This window comes from Botryllus schlosseri, chromosome 13 (genome assembly GCF_051294905.1).
Source record: "Botryllus schlosseri isolate E-star chromosome 13, Bs_hap1, whole genome shotgun sequence".
NCBI classification, from domain to species: domain Eukaryota; kingdom Metazoa; phylum Chordata; class Ascidiacea; order Stolidobranchia; family Styelidae; genus Botryllus; species Botryllus schlosseri.
In genome coordinates this window covers 9,384,294-9,404,583 of record NC_137248.1, presented here as the reverse complement: position 1 = coordinate 9,404,583, position 20,290 = coordinate 9,384,294, and the positions used below count along the sequence as shown (strand labels likewise).

Below are 20,290 nucleotides of genomic sequence, written 5' to 3'. Positions count from 1 at the left end.
CTGCGATTCGAGTCTCAATTGTAGAACGTTTCGAAGCGCTGAGGAGTTCATGTAGGCATCTTTAAAAAAGCAAGCATAGACAAGGGAGGATACAAGGACGAGAATGGAAATATTCAACAGATAGGCTAACCGAGAGATCACAATCAAACACTGTCACATTTGGTGTTGATGCCAGTAGGCTGAGGTGGAGATTAGGTTCATAGACCAGAAATTAATAGCATCAATATCCCATATCTGTACATTGCGTCCAGGGATATGTAGTTCTATCTCTGATTGCATCCCACTGTACATTGAGCATAAAGCAACCTCAGATTTCGACTCCGCTTCATGTTCCGACGCTAACTACCTACAGCGCGATATATTTCGAGCAAAGTTCTAGTTTTTGGTATTCATGGCGCTTTCGACTACTACGACCATTAATGCCAGGCCATATTCCTTATCATTCTCGATCTGACGACTGGTAGTACGGCAGACTTTAAGATGTCGCAGATCGAAGCTAAACCTCAAACATGGAGTATGGTACATCAAGATCAATAACTCCCTGCTTTTTAACAAATTCACTACATCAGCAACATATCAACACGAATATACTATCAAGAAATGGAAGTAAGTTTATTCACATAAATTCAATTTGAAAATGTTCTCAGATCCCGATTAAGCCATCCATCGACACTCCCTGCGGAGCGGGTCGCGGGCGGAAAACGTCCGTACAGATTCGAGTCAAAAACGGCGCAACCACCGATTCAATGCCGCCTGTGCTTCTTCTTGAACCTGTCTTCACGGGACCGCGAACGCCTTGACCTTTTAGGGCTTCGCGACCTCCGTCTGCTATCGTCCGCGTCGCGCCGCTGTCTCTCCCTCGAGCGGGACCTGAATTGCGAGGCTGCGACTTAGCACACCGTTACTGATATCCAAAGTGTTCACGGGTCAGTAGCGAAGTGCATCTACTCACTGTTTACACGTGGGATTATGAAAGCAGAAAGTAACATCTTTGCTTATGACAATTTCACTCGTAAAAGAACCAAACTTATCCCGAAAGTAATTTCCAGTAAGTAAGCAGCTTTTTTGATCGAAACTGTCAGTAGAAGTAGTGTGCAAACATGAGCACTTGACACAAGCAGGCAAAACATACTCGGGTGCTTATGATTGTACAGCACAGAATTTTTACTTATAGTTGACAGGTTACTAGCAAAACTACTTTTTACAATTCGTATTTTGAAAGTCGTTTTGAGATAAGTTTGCTCCATTTTGGAAGTGAAATATCCCTCGTAGAACAGTAACGAAATATAGTTTAGTAAGTTGCACTCCTATATGAAGTGTAGTTGGTCATCATGCGATACTTTCTGAAACTAGTCAGTAGAGTATTTTTCCCATCTTCATTTTCAACACCTACTTGAAGCAGTACTGGCATGTCTTCGAGATCGTAACCGCTATTGCAATCGAGCAGTAATTCACGACAACCGCACACTACCGTGACCCCCGATCGAGGTCCACTCACCTAGACCGTCTCTTTGGCGATTTCCGTCGCCGAGACGAGTGCCTGGGCGAACCGGTCGAATCCTCGCTGTCGTACGCCACCAGACCTGTGTAAAGTACACGTTACGTGACCGGCCGCTTACCAGAAACGAACCAAATAGGACTGGGAAGAATCGAGTAGCAGGCTACGAGTCAGTATCACTCCCTAACGCGACGATTTTTATGTCGGATTCCGAGGATTCACCAATTAAATTGTTAGGTCGCCTAAAAAAAACACAGCACACCAAATTTTGCTCAATTCCAACCAGTAAAAACCGCGGCAGAGTCAATTGAAGGTTTCAACTTTGTTGAAAAAAATTTGACAAAATTTTCAAAATTTAGCTGTCAACCTCATGAAATTGTTAAGTTCATTGAAAGAACGATGCATTACAATTTTTGCTCACTCCCAACCGGTAGAAGCGAAGTTATTGCAGCTGAAACTTTTGGATTCGAAAAAATAGTCTTGAATGATTGATGAAAAACTCATATAACTCCGCTTCTACGGGTTGGAATTGCGCCAAATTTTTTTTGCATCGTTTTTGTAGATGTTATAAAGTTTGAAAAAAAGTTCAAACTTTTTTAGTAATTTCAAAAACTTTAATCGGCTCTGCGGCGCCTCCTGCATTTGGAACTGAGTTAAATTTGGTGTCCAGCCCCGACGCCGAATCGCACCTTTACCTCTTCTAGGCGTGGTGGTGGAAGTCTGGTCTCGTTTTCGTTTCCTCTTCCTGCGGGCCGGAGAGTTTTCGCCGGAGCTGGCCGAGGCATCGCTGTCGCTGCGTGCGCGTGTCCTGAATTGGCGAGACGTTAAAACCGAGACATCGACATACCAAGAAACAAGATTCTCACAGTTTCCGTTTCTCTTTCTTGTCCCGGGAGCGTTTCTCCTGCATCTCGTTCAGTTTCTCCTTCATCTGGACGGAATCGAGAGGAAACGCGTTATATCGCTAGAACCGTATCAAGCGTTGAGGTGTCGGGCATGTGAATTTGGCCTTCCGCACTGCACAGTTGGGAGTTATGGTATCAGTGTGAACTCTACATGATTATACGACAGAGTATAGGGTATTCTTGACCAGTCCTTTTCAAAGTAAAAATCACTTTGATTATCAACAGAACACAAAAGAGAGTTTCTTGAGGTAGTCGAGAATTGCCCTACCCCCGTAAAAATTCGGACATTCAGCCCGTCTGTTCGGCATCTAACAGAGACACAGACCAATATCGTAATAAGGTTGGGGGTTAGAGTTGGGGTATCGTAGGATTAGGTTTGGGAGTAACGGTTTTTAAATGCTACAAGATACCCTAACCCTTAACCAATTATAAATACCATACACTTTGACATGTTCACAGGGAGCCCTGATTGGTGATGGACGAATAACAACGTACACTGGACCAGGGATGGGCAACCGGTTGTCCGCAGACCAGTGCCAGTCCGCAAGGAGTTTGCTATCGGTCCGCGAAAATTTTGTACACTTTTGCACGTAGGTCAACATCACTGATAAAAATTTCAGGAGAATCAAGTTAATCCCTTGGATCGAAATATATGTGTTACCGTGATAGCGCCTTATTGCGCACCCTTAACTGAACTTGTACTGTATGAGGTACAATCAATTTTAAAAGTTGAATACATGTGTGTTTTCAACACCGGTTCGCAAGAACAAATTCATTTTGAAACCAGTCGGCAGAGCAAAAACGTTTGCCAACCCCTGCACTAGACGTACTGTCCCTACTGGGGCAGCCTGCGATCCAAACGCTCACCCTTTCAACCAGCTTCGCCCTGTACTTCTCAATCTGTTCCGCCAGCGTGCAGCTGTGATTCCGTTCCCGCCTGCCCGCTTCCAGATCGTCTTGAAACTTCATCACTTTGACCTGCGAGCAAATGACGCCATATTGAAAGTCGTCATCGTCCGTAAAATGCGCAGACGCGGCATTCACCTCGATGTCTCTCAGTTTGGCTCGTTTCTCTTCTTCCAGTTTGGGATCCAGCCTCGACAGTAAGCTCTGCGAGAGAACGCAACGGTCAAACTCTATATACTTCTACGTTTTTAGAGAACTAAAGTGACTCTTGTCTTCTCGTATCAATTTCCCAAATGATTTTGATTTTTGCCTACTCAGACTTCTAATCAACAGTTCAAAGTATCTTAGTATGCTTACTTTTTCTTATACTTTTAAATCTCAACTTGTACTTGAGTGAAATTAACTACTACTGCTACTACTTTTACATCTACTTCAGTACCAGAGATGACTCCTTTCAAAGGTGGTCAGTAACGGAGTACCTCTACCTTTCCCGAATACTCGAGTACGTTTTGTCAATCGCACTACTGGAGCTGTTATTATTTTACACCAATTCCCCTCACAGTTTCCAATTTAAGGCAAAACTGAGCCTAGAATTATCACTAGTTACTTACTTGGAAATGGTAACTTATACTTGTATTCAGGTAGAAATTGATGCCGTTACTTCTACTTGAGCACCAACATTGCCTACTTTGACCACCACTGCGTTAGACACACATGAATATTCAAAGATTCCGACGCATAGTACCGCTTTGTCTGGCTGTTGATTGTCATCCCCATCGTCAAACGGTACACCGTCGATGTCGTCTTTGTTTTCGAGCTGGTCCCACTTTGACGTGGTCATGGCCTGCGCCTCGACCTCTTGCGGGTCCACCGTCTCCCATTTGCTTTGCACGAAACGTGGGGCCACGGCGCTGGGCTTGGTTTCTTCCACAGGGCTGGCTTTGTCGACTGGAATTTGTAGGTGGCATGTCAGAACAGTATTGCCCGGCCAGTGATCGATAACGGAGTAAGCAAAGTAGCAGTTGCTCAAACGCAAGTTGCTTTACATCGGTAACCTTTTTGACGAGCGAGCTAGATATACAACAGCTCGCAGTCGCTAAATCCCTTGCGTCTGGTTAAGAAGTGATAACGATGATAGAGTGAGTCATCAAAGTATTCGATATCAAACCCCCGCATGACAATTAAAAATTCATGCACCAAGTCAACATACACATTACACATATTACATTTTATCTTCTCTTAGCCCACTCGAGCTTATTTCAAAAGTACCAGACTATAAGTTGAATTAGAAACCAATCCTCCAAGCATTTCTTTGCGGACACCCTATTTTCATAACATAACAACTGGAGCAATAACAGTACTATGTCATTACAGTTACCCGACTACCATATTTACAAATTAGGTATCCAACATTCCAAGCGCTTATCGTAATGAATCAGCCCCAAAATTTTTTAATATATTGTAGTGATTCCTGCTTTTAAACACGATATCAGTCAATGTCTCGCAAAATAAAAACACGATACTTTACCAAGGAAAGCCTCGTGAGATACAACATACTCGGTATTCCATCAATGTCTTCCGCCGCCTCCAACGGCAATCCGTCCAGGTCCTGCGCGTCCTCGTCCTTGATCGGTATCCCGTCGACTTCGTCGTCAGGCAGACCGAGGTGCAACAGCGCTACACCGTCGACATCATCATCTGGCTTGGTTAAAACTGGGGACGGAACCTTCTCCGTCTGCCAAAAAATCGAATAACGTCAAAATCACAGTTTGAGAACCACTGCTGAAAACATCGGAGTACCACATACTTTTCTAAGGCCGAGAAAGGTGTTTTGCAGGAGGATCAAAAACTGCCCGTGATATACGGCCCAATCCTCCCACGCCTGGAAACAATGCATGACCCGCTGCTTGAACTGTTCCGCTTTCAGCCTCCCTTGAATGCTGACGTGGCACTTGTTGAGGTCTGACATTATATCCTCGAGTTTGGCTTCGAAACTGGAATCGATCGAAAGAAACGTGTAAAAAACACAACCGCAACACGGAACAACCGGCGTCACTCAACTGTTTACGGAAAAACGAGGCGTTCGCGACTTTGGCACTGCAGTTGTAAAGTACGTCGGACACGAGGTAGAGTCTGGCTACTTTTTTCGCCAACGGAGTTTGCAGGATGGACAGCGACTCGGCGATACACTCCACTATCTCTTCCGCCGAGTCGGAATGATTCAGGCAGAAAATCATGGCTTCGGCGATAGCCTGCCGATTGGGCAGCAACGCTCGCAGTATCTCTTCCAATTTGTCGCGGTCCCTGTGCGGAGAGAAGGGATTAACAAATACGCATTATTGCCAAGACACTCAGAATGGTTGATTAATGATTACCCATCATTTGAGCATGCGACACAAGAAACAAATAATAAAACGACAGTTGAGAATCACATGGCGTACAACCAATATACTAACTCTAAGCAAGATAGCGTAATGGTGATGCGTCCGGCTACTTGATCGGTAGGTCGTGGGTTCGATCCCCGGCCGGGTCAGACCAAAGACTCGAAAACTGGTATCCGCCGCTATCCTGCTAGGCGCTCGGCATCCACGGATAGCATGAAGGAGAAAAAAAAAAGCGAGGGTGCTGACTAGATGACCTCACGGCCGTATCGCATCTCCGTCATCAAAAGCATCTCGATGGTGCAGACGAAACCGAACACCCCCATTCTCTCTCTCTCTCTAACAATTAGTCGAACCTCAATGACAACAGGTGTGCTATACACTCATATTGGTGTTACAACGCAATGTCAATAAGGTATAACAGCCAACTTGGACCGTCACGCGTCTGCTTTGACTGAAGTGTAAATAAATATATGAAATTACTTAGGGTTTTTCCTTAATACAACCAAATACTCGAATCCGAATCAAGAAATAATTTTAAAGATTTCAGTTTAGTGAGAGATTTTAGTACCGGATTACACGTACTTCTTTCTGCCCGGAGTTAGTTTATCAACAGCTTAGCTTATAGTTTCGATACTTTCATCCCACTGCGAAAGCTTTGAAACCTCAATTGGTCATATCAAAGCATACGAGACACGAAGTACAAAACTACATGTGTTATCAATCATTATTTTCTTTGTGGCTGCATAAGGGTATGTATTTCCACTTTCTAGTCTTCTGGCATCGTAATGAGTGATACTCGAACACTCGATTTCGGATACAATCACTCAGGCACTCGATTTTGCCCATCCACAATCCCAAATCTAATCCTCACCCAACCACAACTTCAATCTACATGCTGAAGTATCACATGCTATCGCGTCACATAACGGTATGTTCACGGACCACACAAAGATACATACTCATCTCTCAATTCGGAACGCTTCGGTTTAGGTTCTGAAGCCTTGTCGACGGTTTTAGGTTTAACGAATTCCCTGTCGCCTTCATTGTCCGACAAGACCTCCTCGTACGGATTCAAAGGCGGCGGCCGCCACAGCGACCCGCCCTTGAACAGCCGAAAATCTTGAGTCCTCCACTTGGTATGATTCTCGCCCTGCAAGAAAAAACGCTATATCGTACCGCGAGTAGGAAAATCACTGATCGCGACTGACCATCAGTATCGTAAACATTCTCCATCTGTAGTAAATGTGAGCCGGACTTTGATTCTCGAATAAAAATCTGAAAAATACAAGACAGAATTTGTTTTGTTAACAGAAATCTACCGTATTTTCGCAGAAGTGGTCAAACCACTTAGGGTTGCTATTCAAGTAGAAGTACAAGTAAAGATTTACAAATTCCAACTAAATCACAAGTAGAAATAGCAATTTTCAAGACGTATCAAAACGACTTCAAGTTGACGAAAAATCCTATTGACAGTTAATGAGCGATGGCTACTTTTGAATCAGTAAGATACATCTTCATGACTGATACAAAATGACCAATGGCATTACAAATAGGTACAATCTTTGAAACATATTCATCAGTTACTTTGATGGCTATTTCATTCATATGACGATATTGCATATATATAAAAGTGATGCAAAGCTATCCTCAAACTATTTTCTGCTGTTTAAAGCTCAAAATACAGTTTTGCGTAAGTAGAAGTGGAATTAGTCAAAAACAACTACTCGAGTAGGTGTGTAGGCAAAACCTACTTCAGCACTCTGCAAAAGCAGAAGTTTGCACATACATACCGCAATACTGGTACATACCGGTAGTTACATTCACAATTATTACATCTACATCTCCATGCATATACATTTCAAAATTAAAGTAAGTAGTTTTACATGAAACTGTTCCAGCAGAACTGAGAGTAGTCTAAATACATAACTACTCGTAGTGCAAGCACCGTAAGCAAAAGTTATGAGTACTTGAAAAAATGAAAAGAATTTAGTCATTGACCGCCTCTGATTTGTACACACTACATAGACTACACACTGACATGTATATTCACCTGAACATTGGGTTGCTAATCTCCCTGTTCATGATCATGGCTTCGAACATGGGACCCTCGCGTACCACAAACTCGATCATCCGATGGATAATCACCAGCAGGTTCCTGCAACATGGCACGTTTCACAAAAAAGCCCCGCGGAGGGGTGAGCACGATAGTTATGAAATCATTTTCAATGAATATTGCCACAGTTCTAGTCGAATTAGCAGCTTCCAGAAAGCCAATACAACGATAAATGCAAATTATGAGAACGTCAAATTGACAAGCGAGCATCGTTATGAGCGTTAAATCACAGTAGCAATAGCACTTTTTCAATCAAACACAAAAAACGAGGCATAGTTAGCTACGGCGTAAAAAATGCACATGAATCTCGAGGGTATAAAAGAGTACCTTTCAGTCGGAACTACCACCCGCACAACTGAATTTGCCACAGTCTGTTGATTTAGTTGTTCAGAAGTGACGAAGCATCAACGGTAAAATAACGGAAACGCGAATTAGGAAATGCACATGACAATAGAACAAAAATGCAGGGTCTATCTATAAAATACACTAGTGGGCTAGTACTTTAAAATGGAATTTTTCCAAAAGGGTCGCAATACGTCGGACTTGGACTTCAAGGATGAGCTACCAAATCTAGCGATATATATTTACCGACGGTCTAAATTTGACACGGAATCGCAGGTTCTACACTGTTCGCATTACTCCAATAATCATATTGACAAATTCCTGACACGACCGATTGTCAGAAGTTTCAGAATGGTGAAGCAATATTAAAGTCAAATTTTACATGGGCGGCAGTAAAATGCAAACAAATTCAATTCAATCACTGGAGTGTTGATGACAGAACAGCGGTAGAAAAGAGTTTCACACTTCAATGGGCATGTCTCTCGCCTAAACGAGAAGACGACTTTAATTATCTAGACGTTTGATTCATCTCACTGAAATTAAAGCATTACCAAGAGCTGATCATGAAATGACACTAGGCCTACTCAATATATGACTAGCACAGATATTTCACGGTAGCTTTTTGGACCCCAAGACTGTACAGTATTGTATCCGCTATATTACACCCAAATCCTAACAAACTAAACAACTCCGGCAAGACCCTTACTTCTTCAAATTCTTGCTCGTCCCGAAAATGTACGGGCACCCCCATTTCTCCAGACGATTTGCTCTTGTCCCGCGGCTGCGCGTTAAACGGCAAACCGGACGGCGGCGGTGGCATGGTACGCTCCAGCATCACGGGCGGGACATATATCGGGTGAGGCGGGATGGGTACGGACTTACCCCATCCCAGTTTCATTTCGTATTCCATGACCATTTGGCCTAGGTAACACAGATTCGACATTGATGACCATGACAAGGAAAAGTGCCCATCACAAATAACAACGCTCCACACGTTGGTCAGTGTGAATATAAGATATATCAAGATAGAATATCACGGTTGTATGTAAACAGTAAATATAGAACAAATTCATGCGATGCAATCAAGTGGGTGTGTCGGTGTGTCAGTGCCTCGCAAGTTTTTGGTCACTGATTCGGCATTTTTCTCATCACAAACGCACAATGATGCAATACATGGAGTATCACAATTGTAAACACAGAGTAGGCCCTAAATTTATGCGGCATATTCAATTGCACAAGGCAGTTGGTAACTAGCAAGTATCAAATTGCTTTTTCGTCACTTTTTCTAGTGATTAACGCTGCAAACGCAAAATTATACGATACCTAGCAATAGAGTATTACGACTAAAAACAAAGTGTAAATTTATGTGGCATATTCAAGTGAGCACGACAGCTGGTACCTTGTAAGTTTTTCATGGCCTTATCTGCACTTTTCCTCGTCATAAATGCGACAAACGCGCAATTCCTTTCCCTTGACCTTTCCTCTTCCGTACGCGGCCACATAATCTACATCACAAACCCCAATAAGTTTTTCGAGTTCTATCGAATTTCAGAGCATTCCTTAACAAACCTTGACGCTCGCGAGCGGCCCGTATTTTCCAAAAGCAGCGCACAGCATTTGCTCGTCCATATTCGGGTTGACATTGCCGAGAAATAAATTTGTCGTCATAGGATCGCCGCTGTCATGGGACCCGGGCACCAATTCGTCCAGTACTGTAATGGAGTGTTAAGCTTCGAGTCGAGTATTCGAAGTATCACTACAGCAGAGTTGAAAAAAGTGCATTCAACCAAATACAACTCAAAAATGAACAGTGAACATAACGACTTGGACTTGAGTCAAGACACCATGACTCGGACTCAACTGTCTACTCGCTGACTTGGACTCGGACTTGACTCGATGGTGAATTGAAAATGACTCGACTTTACTCGAGTCAAAACTATAAAAGTGAAATTGACTTGTGACTCGGAACAGTGTGACTTATTTCAGTACTCAAATTATTATGCGCGACCCCAGTCGGATCACTTCATAAAAAACCACAAGTCTAGGATACGTACTTGAAGAAGTTGGCGGGGCATCTCCGCTTCTCGGAGGTGAGTCCTGCCCATCAAATCTAGACCTCGGCTTCGACCGAAGGTCCGGTTTGTCGAGGGCCGGTCTGGAGGACGAAACGCCGGAGTTACGTTCTCGTTTCTCGGCATGCCGTTGCTCGCGCTCGGCCTGAATGATCTTGAGCTCTTCTTTAAAGAGCTCTAAATTGCTCTTTTTCTTATCCTCCTTTTTCTATCGAATCAACGGCATCCATTGGTTAGTACAGAGTGAACGGCGTCAATTCCAAACACAGCGTGCTCATATCGCGATACTTGCGACGAACCTTGATCACCGGCCGGCTTCCAGTTTTAGGGGTCGATGGAGCTGGCGATTCGGGTTTCACTGAGAAACTTTTAACGAGCTCTTGTAACTTTGATGTAGGTTTGTAAAGTTTGCCTTTTGTGGTCCCGGCTTCGTTTGAAAATCAAAACTTGTTAATAAAATACTGCGTGAAACGGCATAGTTGTCTTACTTTTCTCGTCGGGATTAATAACGTCACCTCTGACAAATGTTTTACCCCGGGCTTTGTCCCCCTCGAACGAAGCGACGAACTCGTTGTACACTTGCGCGGTTTTCATTTCCTCCTCTTTTTTCCTCATCTCCTCTTTCTCTTTCTTCGATAAAGTATTCTTTGTGATGTTCATCCTGCCGATGCTGAACGCTTTCAGCTTGTTTTCCGAAATGGACTGAAAGAGAATGTCACGAATACTGGAGATCAGGCACGTAGCCAGGGAGGGGGTTTCGACTTGAAGCTCAAAACTCCCCCAAAACGCGAAACCCCGTCCTTTTGAAATTACCGTTCTCAGGCTTCCTGTGAGCTTCTTTCAGGCTCATTGTTGTTTTTTATCAATAATCTATAGAATGAGACACAATCACGGAGTATTTTTAAGATTTCCCGAATTTTGGACAACCCGTAATTGATTTCCGCTAATACTTGAACATAACTATCAGATGTGTGTCAAGGCTTGAGTTATAAAAGAGGAAGGGTTTGAACCAACTGAAATCAGCGTCATTATAGCACATATTATATAAAACCTCGGACATTTTGACTTGCGCAAATCGTCGCCGAGGCTACGTAAGGCGCGTTGATAAGCGCACGTATTTAATTGCTCACAACAGATCAGGGACTCGCTAATTAACAGCACTTCCGGACTCATCGACAAGCTTATCATACGCGTATAATTGCCAACACTAGGAGATTGTATAATCGTCATTTACGCATGTACTTAACCCTAATGAATTGATGTTATATTTGTAAATTCGAAAAAAATCGAAACCACTCCATTTTGTTTCAAAACCCCCTCCTTATTTTCGGCTGGCTACGCGCCTGCTGGAGATGCTTGACGCGGTAACAAAAATTCAGGGCTAGGCAGAATGATTCCAGTAATCGAATCTGATTTGAATATCAATTGCAAAGTTTCGAGTACTATGTAGTGAGAGATGAGTAGTTGAGTACTATGTAGTGAGTACTGAAATTACACGCTCAATGCCACTAAGAGTTATTACTATGGTTTTGATACTATAATCTTTGTGATGTGGAACTGGCGATATATTCTCCGTGGTTACATGAAAGGTATATTTGCACTTTTCACATCATTCATATACTGTTGCGACATCACAAAGAGTGACCCTGGACTTGAACCCTAATACTCTATTCAGAAACAAAAAAATGGATGCTGTGTTTGTTTATCATGTAGTATTACTTTTGCTTCAACACTTTTATTTTTGACAAATTAATAAATTAGAAATGAATGATTCTTTTCAAATCTTCAGGGTACGGTAGGTACCAGATAACACCAGCGTCATGTGAACTATGTTATACCCAACAGTGGTGATCTGAGGTGAATTTATGATCGAAAAGTTTATTGTTTTCACCTAGATTGAGTGTGACTGAATTGTTTCATGCGGTGAAGATTAAGGATGCAAATAGAAACGGCAAGTTTTGTGCATGATATCCACTAATATTATAATCTGGGGTAACGTACTTGCTTTTTAATAAATTGTAACATTGTTATATTGACTCAATTCAACTTCAACAAACTATAGGTTATATATATATGAAATATATCGCAATCACAAATAAATTTGATTCTATTTGACACTTGCATATCAACTGAATTAACCAGTATGAGGTTATTCCACCCATCACCTATCTTCACCACCCATGGGCCACGAGCAGTACAGTTACTGTGAAATACGTAAGCTTTGTTATCGATACTCATATACTGTATATGGGCCATACCTAATCGTTTTCGAGTAATTTCATTAATCTGCAGATAGACATCTGAGACTGAGACCTAGCCAGTCTTCAGGATTACCGGACCACGACCTAACATCGACCTCGCCCTCCGCCACATGCCACCCCATTTTGTCGCTTGCGTCTTATATTTCTCTGCATTACTTTTCATTCAGTGTGCATGCCTCTTATTTACTTCGCCTAGGCTAAGGTGGGTGTCTGATCTTAATGGCTACTCCAAGTTGTATCGACACCCTCCTATCTTTTCATTGTATCGCAGTCTTGTGATGTTTTGAAACGATGAAAATATTAATAAACCTGACTGACTGACTGACTAATAAATATGACAGATTCACCAAAACAGGGTGGAATCGCGGTACGCTACAATTAATTATGTGCTGATGTTAAAATTCCCGGCGTTTGAGAAGCGATTTCAGAATTAATTAAGTACAAGTTGATGATAGAGACGACAACTGACCTTCATCGCGGAATCTTTGAACCAGTAGAAATACGGACGAAACGAAACGGCTGCTTAGCTCCGAGACTCCTCAACTTCTTATCATTAACTCCTACTTGCTGCACGAAGACAAAGCTAACAACAATTTCTTCTACTCATATGTAAAAATGAAATGCAAACATTAAGTTTCTACGGCAGCAAACTACGCCGCGCCGTCGCCTACACCGAATGATGACGTAAAATGGCAAAAGGTCGTGAAGCTACATGATTCTTGTGAGCCATAATTTGTATCGAATGTGACGGTCACATTCGATATCATTTGCAACTTATTGCAACTTTTTACGAAAATGACATTCCATTCATGTCCCTTATATACAGCCTTCCTGAGTTGATAATTATTGTATCACGTGATGATATAGGCTAGATTCGTCCTGGATTCGCCGTGCAAAGCCTTTATGAAGTAAATGAAACAACCGAGCTTTGGCGAAACATTTCCGATGTCACTACCCCGTATTTCAGTGTACAATGCCCTGATTGCCACGTAATTCACCAAATTGCGAAATACAGGGTCTACTGTTCGTTGAGCTTTGAAATGGGGCACGAATTCGACAGCTCTCGAGAAGCCTACTTCATAAGGAGTTTGACGAAATGTATTAGCGATACATGCCTTTCAATCATAAGCAACTATTGTTTCTATGTCGTAAAGCACTCGAAGACGCATCGAGTAGCCGAGCAGTTTGCTCACAAATTCATTTCTACAAGTCCGCGACGCCATAGGCGTAGGCTATATATCTATCTATCAACAATGAAAATTGTTTCCTACCAATCGTTGGTGCTGTATATAGTGCTAGAGCTCGTCGATCCGCAGGTAGGTCTGTTGTTGACTATGGATATTTGTACCAAATATAGCTTTGTTAGATATATACAAATTATTACAGCTATTACGAAATGAAATTCCTGATAGAACTATTCGGTCAGCTGAGGGACCTGGTACAGGTGAATAGCCTTCTCTAAATGCATAGCTCGCAGTGCAATCGGTCAACCAAACGTACTATGCTTTTACAGGCAGGAATCGAAGAACAGTGTGTGACCGTGAATGCACCTGCCAACTACCGGCCGTAGAGTGTAGGAGAAGAAATTTAAGGTGAACAAGGAGGCACGAATGATTTGGAATACATAGTTATCGTCTTCGTTTTACAGATCGATACCATTACCATTTCCGAGAGGGGTTGAGAAAATTGTGATCGCGGAAAACCCTTTGAATACCATCAAGCAAAATTCGTTCTACAAACAAGAGTTTTCAACAGTGACTGATCTTCTGCTTGAAGATAATGAAATCAGTACCTTAGAGGTGAAGCCGTCGCCAGCAAATGATATCGTGTGCTCTCAATTTCCTTCACGGAACACTAATTTACAGACGCGGGGTTTCAACGGTCTCAGCAACGTCAGGCAACTATCAATCAAAGGAAATAAAATTAAAAGTGTGGACGAGATGGCATTTTATGGCTTGCGAAGTTTAGAAACTTTGTCGATATCGTCAAATCAATTGAAAGAGCTTAATCCGGTAACAATTGGGGTCTTTCCACGTCAAGTGACTAGACATTTTCAATTTTGTAATCAATATGTCAAACAGTTAAAGGATCTTTACTAAAACTTAGATATATAAGCTGAATACGATTATAAGCGTAGGCCTATATATTGGTTGGAGTATAAATTTGAACTAGGCTACTCGCGTTCCATATAGGCTAGCATTCTCAATATACTAATAATATTCACTCACTCACTCGTCATTCTTTTTTCAGATGTTTGTTACGACTCGACGAATTTATCATAATAGTCATCGCTGGTGCTCAAGTAGAAATAAAAGTACCGTTGTAGATTTCTGCAAGTTGGCGTGCTGATTTCCTTAAGCCTATATAGTTATGTCTAAAAAACGGAAAACTGTTACGTAGCCTAGATATACAAATAGTCCAAGATCATATCACTTGTGCAATAAGAAGTGCAAGTGCGTACGCGTGACTTGTGCATCACGGAAAGAACGATCTTTAACATCATGCAGCAGTCGAGTCGCGTCAAACAATTGTGTTTTGCAAAAACATCCGAACATATAGTCTAATTCTAATAGTATTAGGAAATACCCTATGTAGCCTTTATTGTATTGTCATTGACGGTTTAGGCCACAACTAAAGACATATGGGACGTATTTCATCTGTACCCTGCTCAGTGCACAGGCCTACATATAGGGTTGCATTTATAGAACATAAATCAATTTTTTATTGCAAACATGTTCAAAACAAAAAGGCTCTTGTTTATATCATGTTTTTTATTGTGTGTTTTTTTTAATCCATGACTTCATAGATATTCAATTGTGACGTCATAATGGATTGACCTTGACCATTGAAGATATAGGGTTAATATAGCTCCTTCGAGCTATATTAAAACCCTAATTTACCCTACGTACTATACAGCTGTTGAACCGAATATTTTTAGGATTCCAACCATACCATATCGTATACGTCGGCTATATCGGGTGGTAATTGTCCGTAGGCTCATACAACATGTTATTTTGGAAAGTATTTGCACAATTATGGCATGATTTTATAACTTGGAAAATTTTTTGTTATTTTAAGGCCTTTGATTAAAACACTGTTTAAAACATGTTTTGAACCCTGTGTTTTAAACAACCATTTGTTTTAAATGCAACCCTACCTACATAACATGCTATTAGCTAAAACAAAAATTTGGGGAGCGGCAAACTTTATTTACCAATTTGGAAACGTTACAACAAAGCTATCGTGAAATTTCATATAATGCATTAAAGTGTGGGTAGCACTATATACTTTGGTGTTTGCAATGCATTGCAGATGGCATTCAGCTTCGGAATGGGCATTAAAACTATCATTTTGAACGACAACAAGCTACAGAGCTTGTCCTCAGACTTGTTCGACGCGCTACCATCGCTAGAAACGCTGAGTCTGGGTGGAAATCCGTGGAAATGCGACTGCAAGTGAGCAAAATCCAGGGATATCTAGACTACTAGTCTAGATATCCATGGTAAAATCCCTTGAAATATGACGCTTATTTTGGCAGTAATGACTCGTGTGTTTTAGTCTTCTCGGACTTTACGTATGGCTGCAGTTTGGCAACACCGCCCTGCGAGAGCCTGATGCTGAATGCGCGAAGCCTCCGAGTGTACAAGGAAAAAAGCTTAACACCTTCACCAACAACGGTATCTTCTAGAATCTCACTCGCAGACACATAACTTCATCGGAGTCAGGAAATAACAGAACGGTCACTATCATGCGAAACCGATGCTTTCTATAATTTCACGAATGAAGACTTGCTTAGTAAACCTAGTCGTATTTTGGGATCCGGATAGAAGGACACTTTTTAAAAACAAAAAATTTTGATTACCGGGCCAGAAAGCTGCAGATTCTAAAAATTTTACGAGAAATTTTGGTGTGCTGACTAAAAAGATAAGGTCATTTTTCCCGCTCGACTCCCAAACTCCAGTCCTAAACCCGAATGACCCGCTCGAGCATCCGCATTTCAGATTTCTCGTCATCTTTGCCGTTTTTTTTAGTTGCCTTGTTGTAAAAGCTATAAAGTATATAGGACGAATTCCCAAAAGGAAGGATATCTAGGCGTCCTCGGAAGACATTTTCGATTTATTGAAAAAGTAGGACAAATCCTCCTAAAGGACTAAAGGAGGACATATGGTAACCCTACTAAAAGTAAAATTAGGTGTAATTTAAAATTATTGACTATATAGTCACTATATACCATGAATTAAATTTACTAGAAAAAGAAAGTAGACTTTTCGATGTCTTGTAGCCTACTCATGATATGAGAACAGCACCGTGTTGGTATTTCAACAAATTTAGATATGCAAACCGCATGCCTGGAAGATGACGGCGAGGAAGATGAAGAGGATATTGACGAGAAAATTGACGAAGCGTGTGCTGAACATAATTCGACAGAGGTGGTTGACATATGTTATATATCAGACACTGTGTTTGCAAATCTGGGAGGAAAGGTAATGCGGGAAGAAATATATTAATAACGTTCTCTGAAGTAGCCTAATTCAGGATCATCAATTATTGTGCAGGTGTGCTTATATTGCGCCGCTACGGTGGATCCTGGGGAAATCGAAAGAAATCTGGCGGAAGCGACAGGTGTTGAACTCATTTATATTTCACTGTGTGTGATTTTGATCTCGAACGTTGTCCGAACTACCACCAAACTATATCACCACTTCAGTTCCATATTACATGTAGCAGGGGTGGCCAATCTTTTCGGCCAAAGAGAAAAATGAGATACGAACCATTGCGTGGGCCACTTGAATGCTGATGACCTTTTGTAGTCGTTCAAAAGGAACAAAACGGATTAGGTAACGCTGAAAACAAGACTTATATTACTACGCATAAAACAGATAACATTTGATATCATGGAAGTCACTGTGTATCCACGTCCTAGCCGCGCCAGGCGCGAAAATTTTTCAAAGTTGATAAATGAATTCGGTCAATAATAACGTTACTTGCGTATATTGCTGGTCGCCTCTGTATACCGCTGCATGGGCGGCTTATTTGGCAAGGACAGGATATTTCGGCGTTTGGACAATGGACTTATCAATATCGAAGATTTCGGCGAACATGCGTCTATCATTTTGTGCAAAGGTTTCATAGCCGACGGTCTTTCTGCGAGTGCAGACGCATGTTGGACCACACGTTCTCTCGTAGTGTCGAATATAGTTGAACTCAATTTTGTAAATTGGGCGTTTTTTTAATTTTCAGGAGGGGGTACCAATAATAAAAGCGAGAAATAGAGTGAAAACAAATCGTGTGAAGTGCTAAGAAAAATAACAAGCCAAATAAATCTGCCATGAAATATTTTACTTTATTGTCACATATGAAGATCCATACGAAATAATGTTGTTGGCACCTGAATACGACAATGCGTCGCAACTGATATTTTAGTCATTAACATCACGTATTTCGCGGTCAGACTAATCAAATTTTTTGTTGACATTGTAAGTGCACAATAAATTACCTGGGTACTTTATTTTTTTATATATCTATAACTAATTTCGAGAATTACTACGCTGGCCACTCAAAACCTTCTCGAGGGCCACGGGTTCGCCGCCCCTGACACATAGGCTATATCCTGTAAATCCATGAGTGGGAAGAGGGATATACTTATCAGACTTCCGTCATAGTGTGGGGTGTGAATCAGGTAAACGGCACTTTGATGTACTAGAACCAAATTGTACTTTCACACCCCTTCCAACGGGTGTAGAATACACCAATTCTCATGGAGATGGGCCTATATCATAGGAGTGTAGTGGGTTATCTGTTGGGGTTTCTTGGAGTGGTAGGCCTCTACACGCAAACACTACACCCTTGAGATCTCCACAAGAATTGGTGTATTTGACTCATTTACCGGTTGAAAGGGGTATATGAAAGAACAATTTGGTACCAAAAGTGCCGTTCACGTTATTTACACCCCACGCTATGGTGGAAATCTGATAAATACACCTGGTTACCCACCAACAGATTTACAGGGTGGGCAAGAGGGTATTGACTATCTATATTCAGGCGCGGACCTGACGTTACACTGGATCGCGCCCGCTCCCGACGAAGATAAGAGCAATGAAACATCGGGTGACACAATATGTTTCGATAAAGTCAAGGTCAGTGTGGGAATAGGATATCGCGGAGTCATGCTGAGAGCCTGAAAATCCATGTGTTCGTTTATTCTTGTTTCGTTTGGAACTTCGGTGAAATTCGTATCAACAATATAGTATCGAGTTAACATATGTCCTTTTGTCATCTTTTATCATGAAATCGAAAATATCCTCCGAGGATGCCTAAATGTCCTTCTTTTTGGGAATTCGTCCTCCTTTATCGCTTTGAGAGCCAGGCCGCCAATGGACACTTGACAGACACAACTAAAAAACGGCAAAATTTGCATCACACCCGCGAGTAGGGCTGGGCACAATGATTCGAGTACTCGAATCTGAATCGAGTATTAATTTTGACGATTCGAGTCGAGTAGTAAAATACGATTTTTTCGAGTACTGAAATTACACGGTTATCGCCACTGAAAGTTAATTTATCAACAAGAATTATATTTTCGATACCAATTTTCACTGGTGAAGCCTTGAAACCTTGATTGGCGGTATCGTAGCATACGAAACATATGGTACGAAGCTAGGAAGGTTACTGGACCTAGCACATTTCCGAAGTCATGATTATCCAACATCATTGTCACCAAGTGGAATGAAATCGGTATGGTCGAAAGAATACGAAAGTATCATTTATGAGGTGGATAAACGGCATTTTATTCTTTGTGGGGGCATAAACGGTACATATTTGAACTTTGACGTAGATTCTTTTATGACGTCATAACGAGTGATACTCGATTACTCGACTCGACTCGAAGCATATTACGTGATTCAGAATCGAATCACTCAGTTACTCGATTTTGCCCAGCCCTACCCGCGAGTCATTCGGGAGTCGAGTCAGCAAAATGACCTTTTTTATTCCACGCAACATAATTTCTCGTCAAAGTTCCAAAATAGGCAGTTTTCTAGTTCGGTAATGAGTGTCCTCCTTTCCGGATCCCAATATGGTGACCGTACTACATAGGCCTATATAGGGTGCTGCGACATATAGCCTAGGCTAAATGACAATATAAACATCCTGTGTGTAAATTACTAGCGATTGGAATGCATTTTACTTGATGACAAAACCAATGTATCTTTAATTTTGGTTTAGTCAAGTGACGGCGGTGTATACATTTGTGAGGCATCTTTCGGGAATGCTACCGACCAACGGGAGGTTGAGATTATAATTAACGACCTTGCAAATAAGGTGGGCAGAAGGAATGCTTGCCTAATGGGACATTTTATCGGATTTTCTATCCAGGTCGGTATTGGACTTGCAATATTCTTCGGTACCGCACTGATCGTGGTTCTTCTGCTTCTCTTGCGATGGTGGCTGAAGGAAACGAGAGTGGAATAATATGAATCAGAAATCCGGGCGGGAAGTTTTTACGCCGCGATCCGATGGGAGTATTGGATCTCATCAATCAATAACTCATAATTCATTTAACATATAGCCAGGCATTGAGTAATGGGAATGCATGTACTGTATTTGGTGGTTATCGCCATCTAACTAGATCTATTTGAATTAGAAATGACTTCTTCAAGGACCGTAATAATATAACGTCTTACCCATGTGAATGCAGTTGCAGGATTTACACAGTTGCAGACCACCGTTCACTTCTTGAGGTAAGATAAGTTAGATAGGGCGGCATCTATATATACAAACGTTGATTGGTCAGATTACTCTGATGTAGGC

At 41.7% G+C, this 20,290-nt stretch overlaps 2 protein-coding genes across 3 annotated transcripts; one reads left to right on the top strand and one right to left on the bottom strand.

The window, feature by feature from the left end:
• Positions 1-588: 588 nt before the first annotated feature.
• LOC145453399 (U2 snRNP-associated SURP motif-containing protein-like) lies at positions 589-13,151 on the bottom strand. 2 transcript variants are annotated; one of them, XM_080331373.1, is made up of 21 exons: positions 12,951-13,151; positions 10,709-10,922; positions 10,520-10,647; positions 10,203-10,428; positions 9,718-9,860; positions 9,548-9,653; positions 8,855-9,069; positions 8,134-8,177; positions 7,744-7,848; positions 6,902-6,968; positions 6,653-6,843; positions 5,371-5,613; positions 5,117-5,303; positions 4,867-5,044; positions 4,055-4,257; positions 3,448-3,513; positions 3,271-3,381; positions 2,365-2,429; positions 2,188-2,306; positions 1,499-1,583; positions 589-870 (listed from the first exon to the last, which is right to left on the bottom strand). In XM_080331373.1, exons 1-21 carry the CDS (start codon positions 12,954-12,956, stop codon positions 744-746), a joined length of 2,829 nt encoding a protein of 942 aa, XP_080187499.1. In that variant the 5' UTR covers positions 12,957-13,151; the 3' UTR covers positions 589-743. The 2 variants fall into 2 exon arrangements, with proteins under 2 accessions (XP_080187499.1, XP_080187500.1); XM_080331374.1 differs by having other exon boundaries at positions 2,194-2,306.
• Positions 13,152-13,613: 462 nt separating this feature from the next.
• On the top strand, positions 13,614-20,166 carry LOC145453405 (uncharacterized). The gene is made up of 12 exons (XM_080331379.1): positions 13,614-13,797; positions 13,868-13,925; positions 13,995-14,073; positions 14,130-14,280; positions 14,347-14,493; positions 15,794-15,936; positions 16,040-16,158; positions 16,814-16,965; positions 17,038-17,104; positions 18,524-18,618; positions 19,706-19,801; positions 19,856-20,166. Exons 1-12 carry the CDS (start codon positions 13,735-13,737, stop codon positions 19,949-19,951), a joined length of 1,266 nt encoding a protein of 421 aa, XP_080187505.1. The 5' UTR covers positions 13,614-13,734; the 3' UTR covers positions 19,952-20,166.
• The last annotated feature ends 124 nt before the right edge of the window (positions 20,167-20,290 follow it).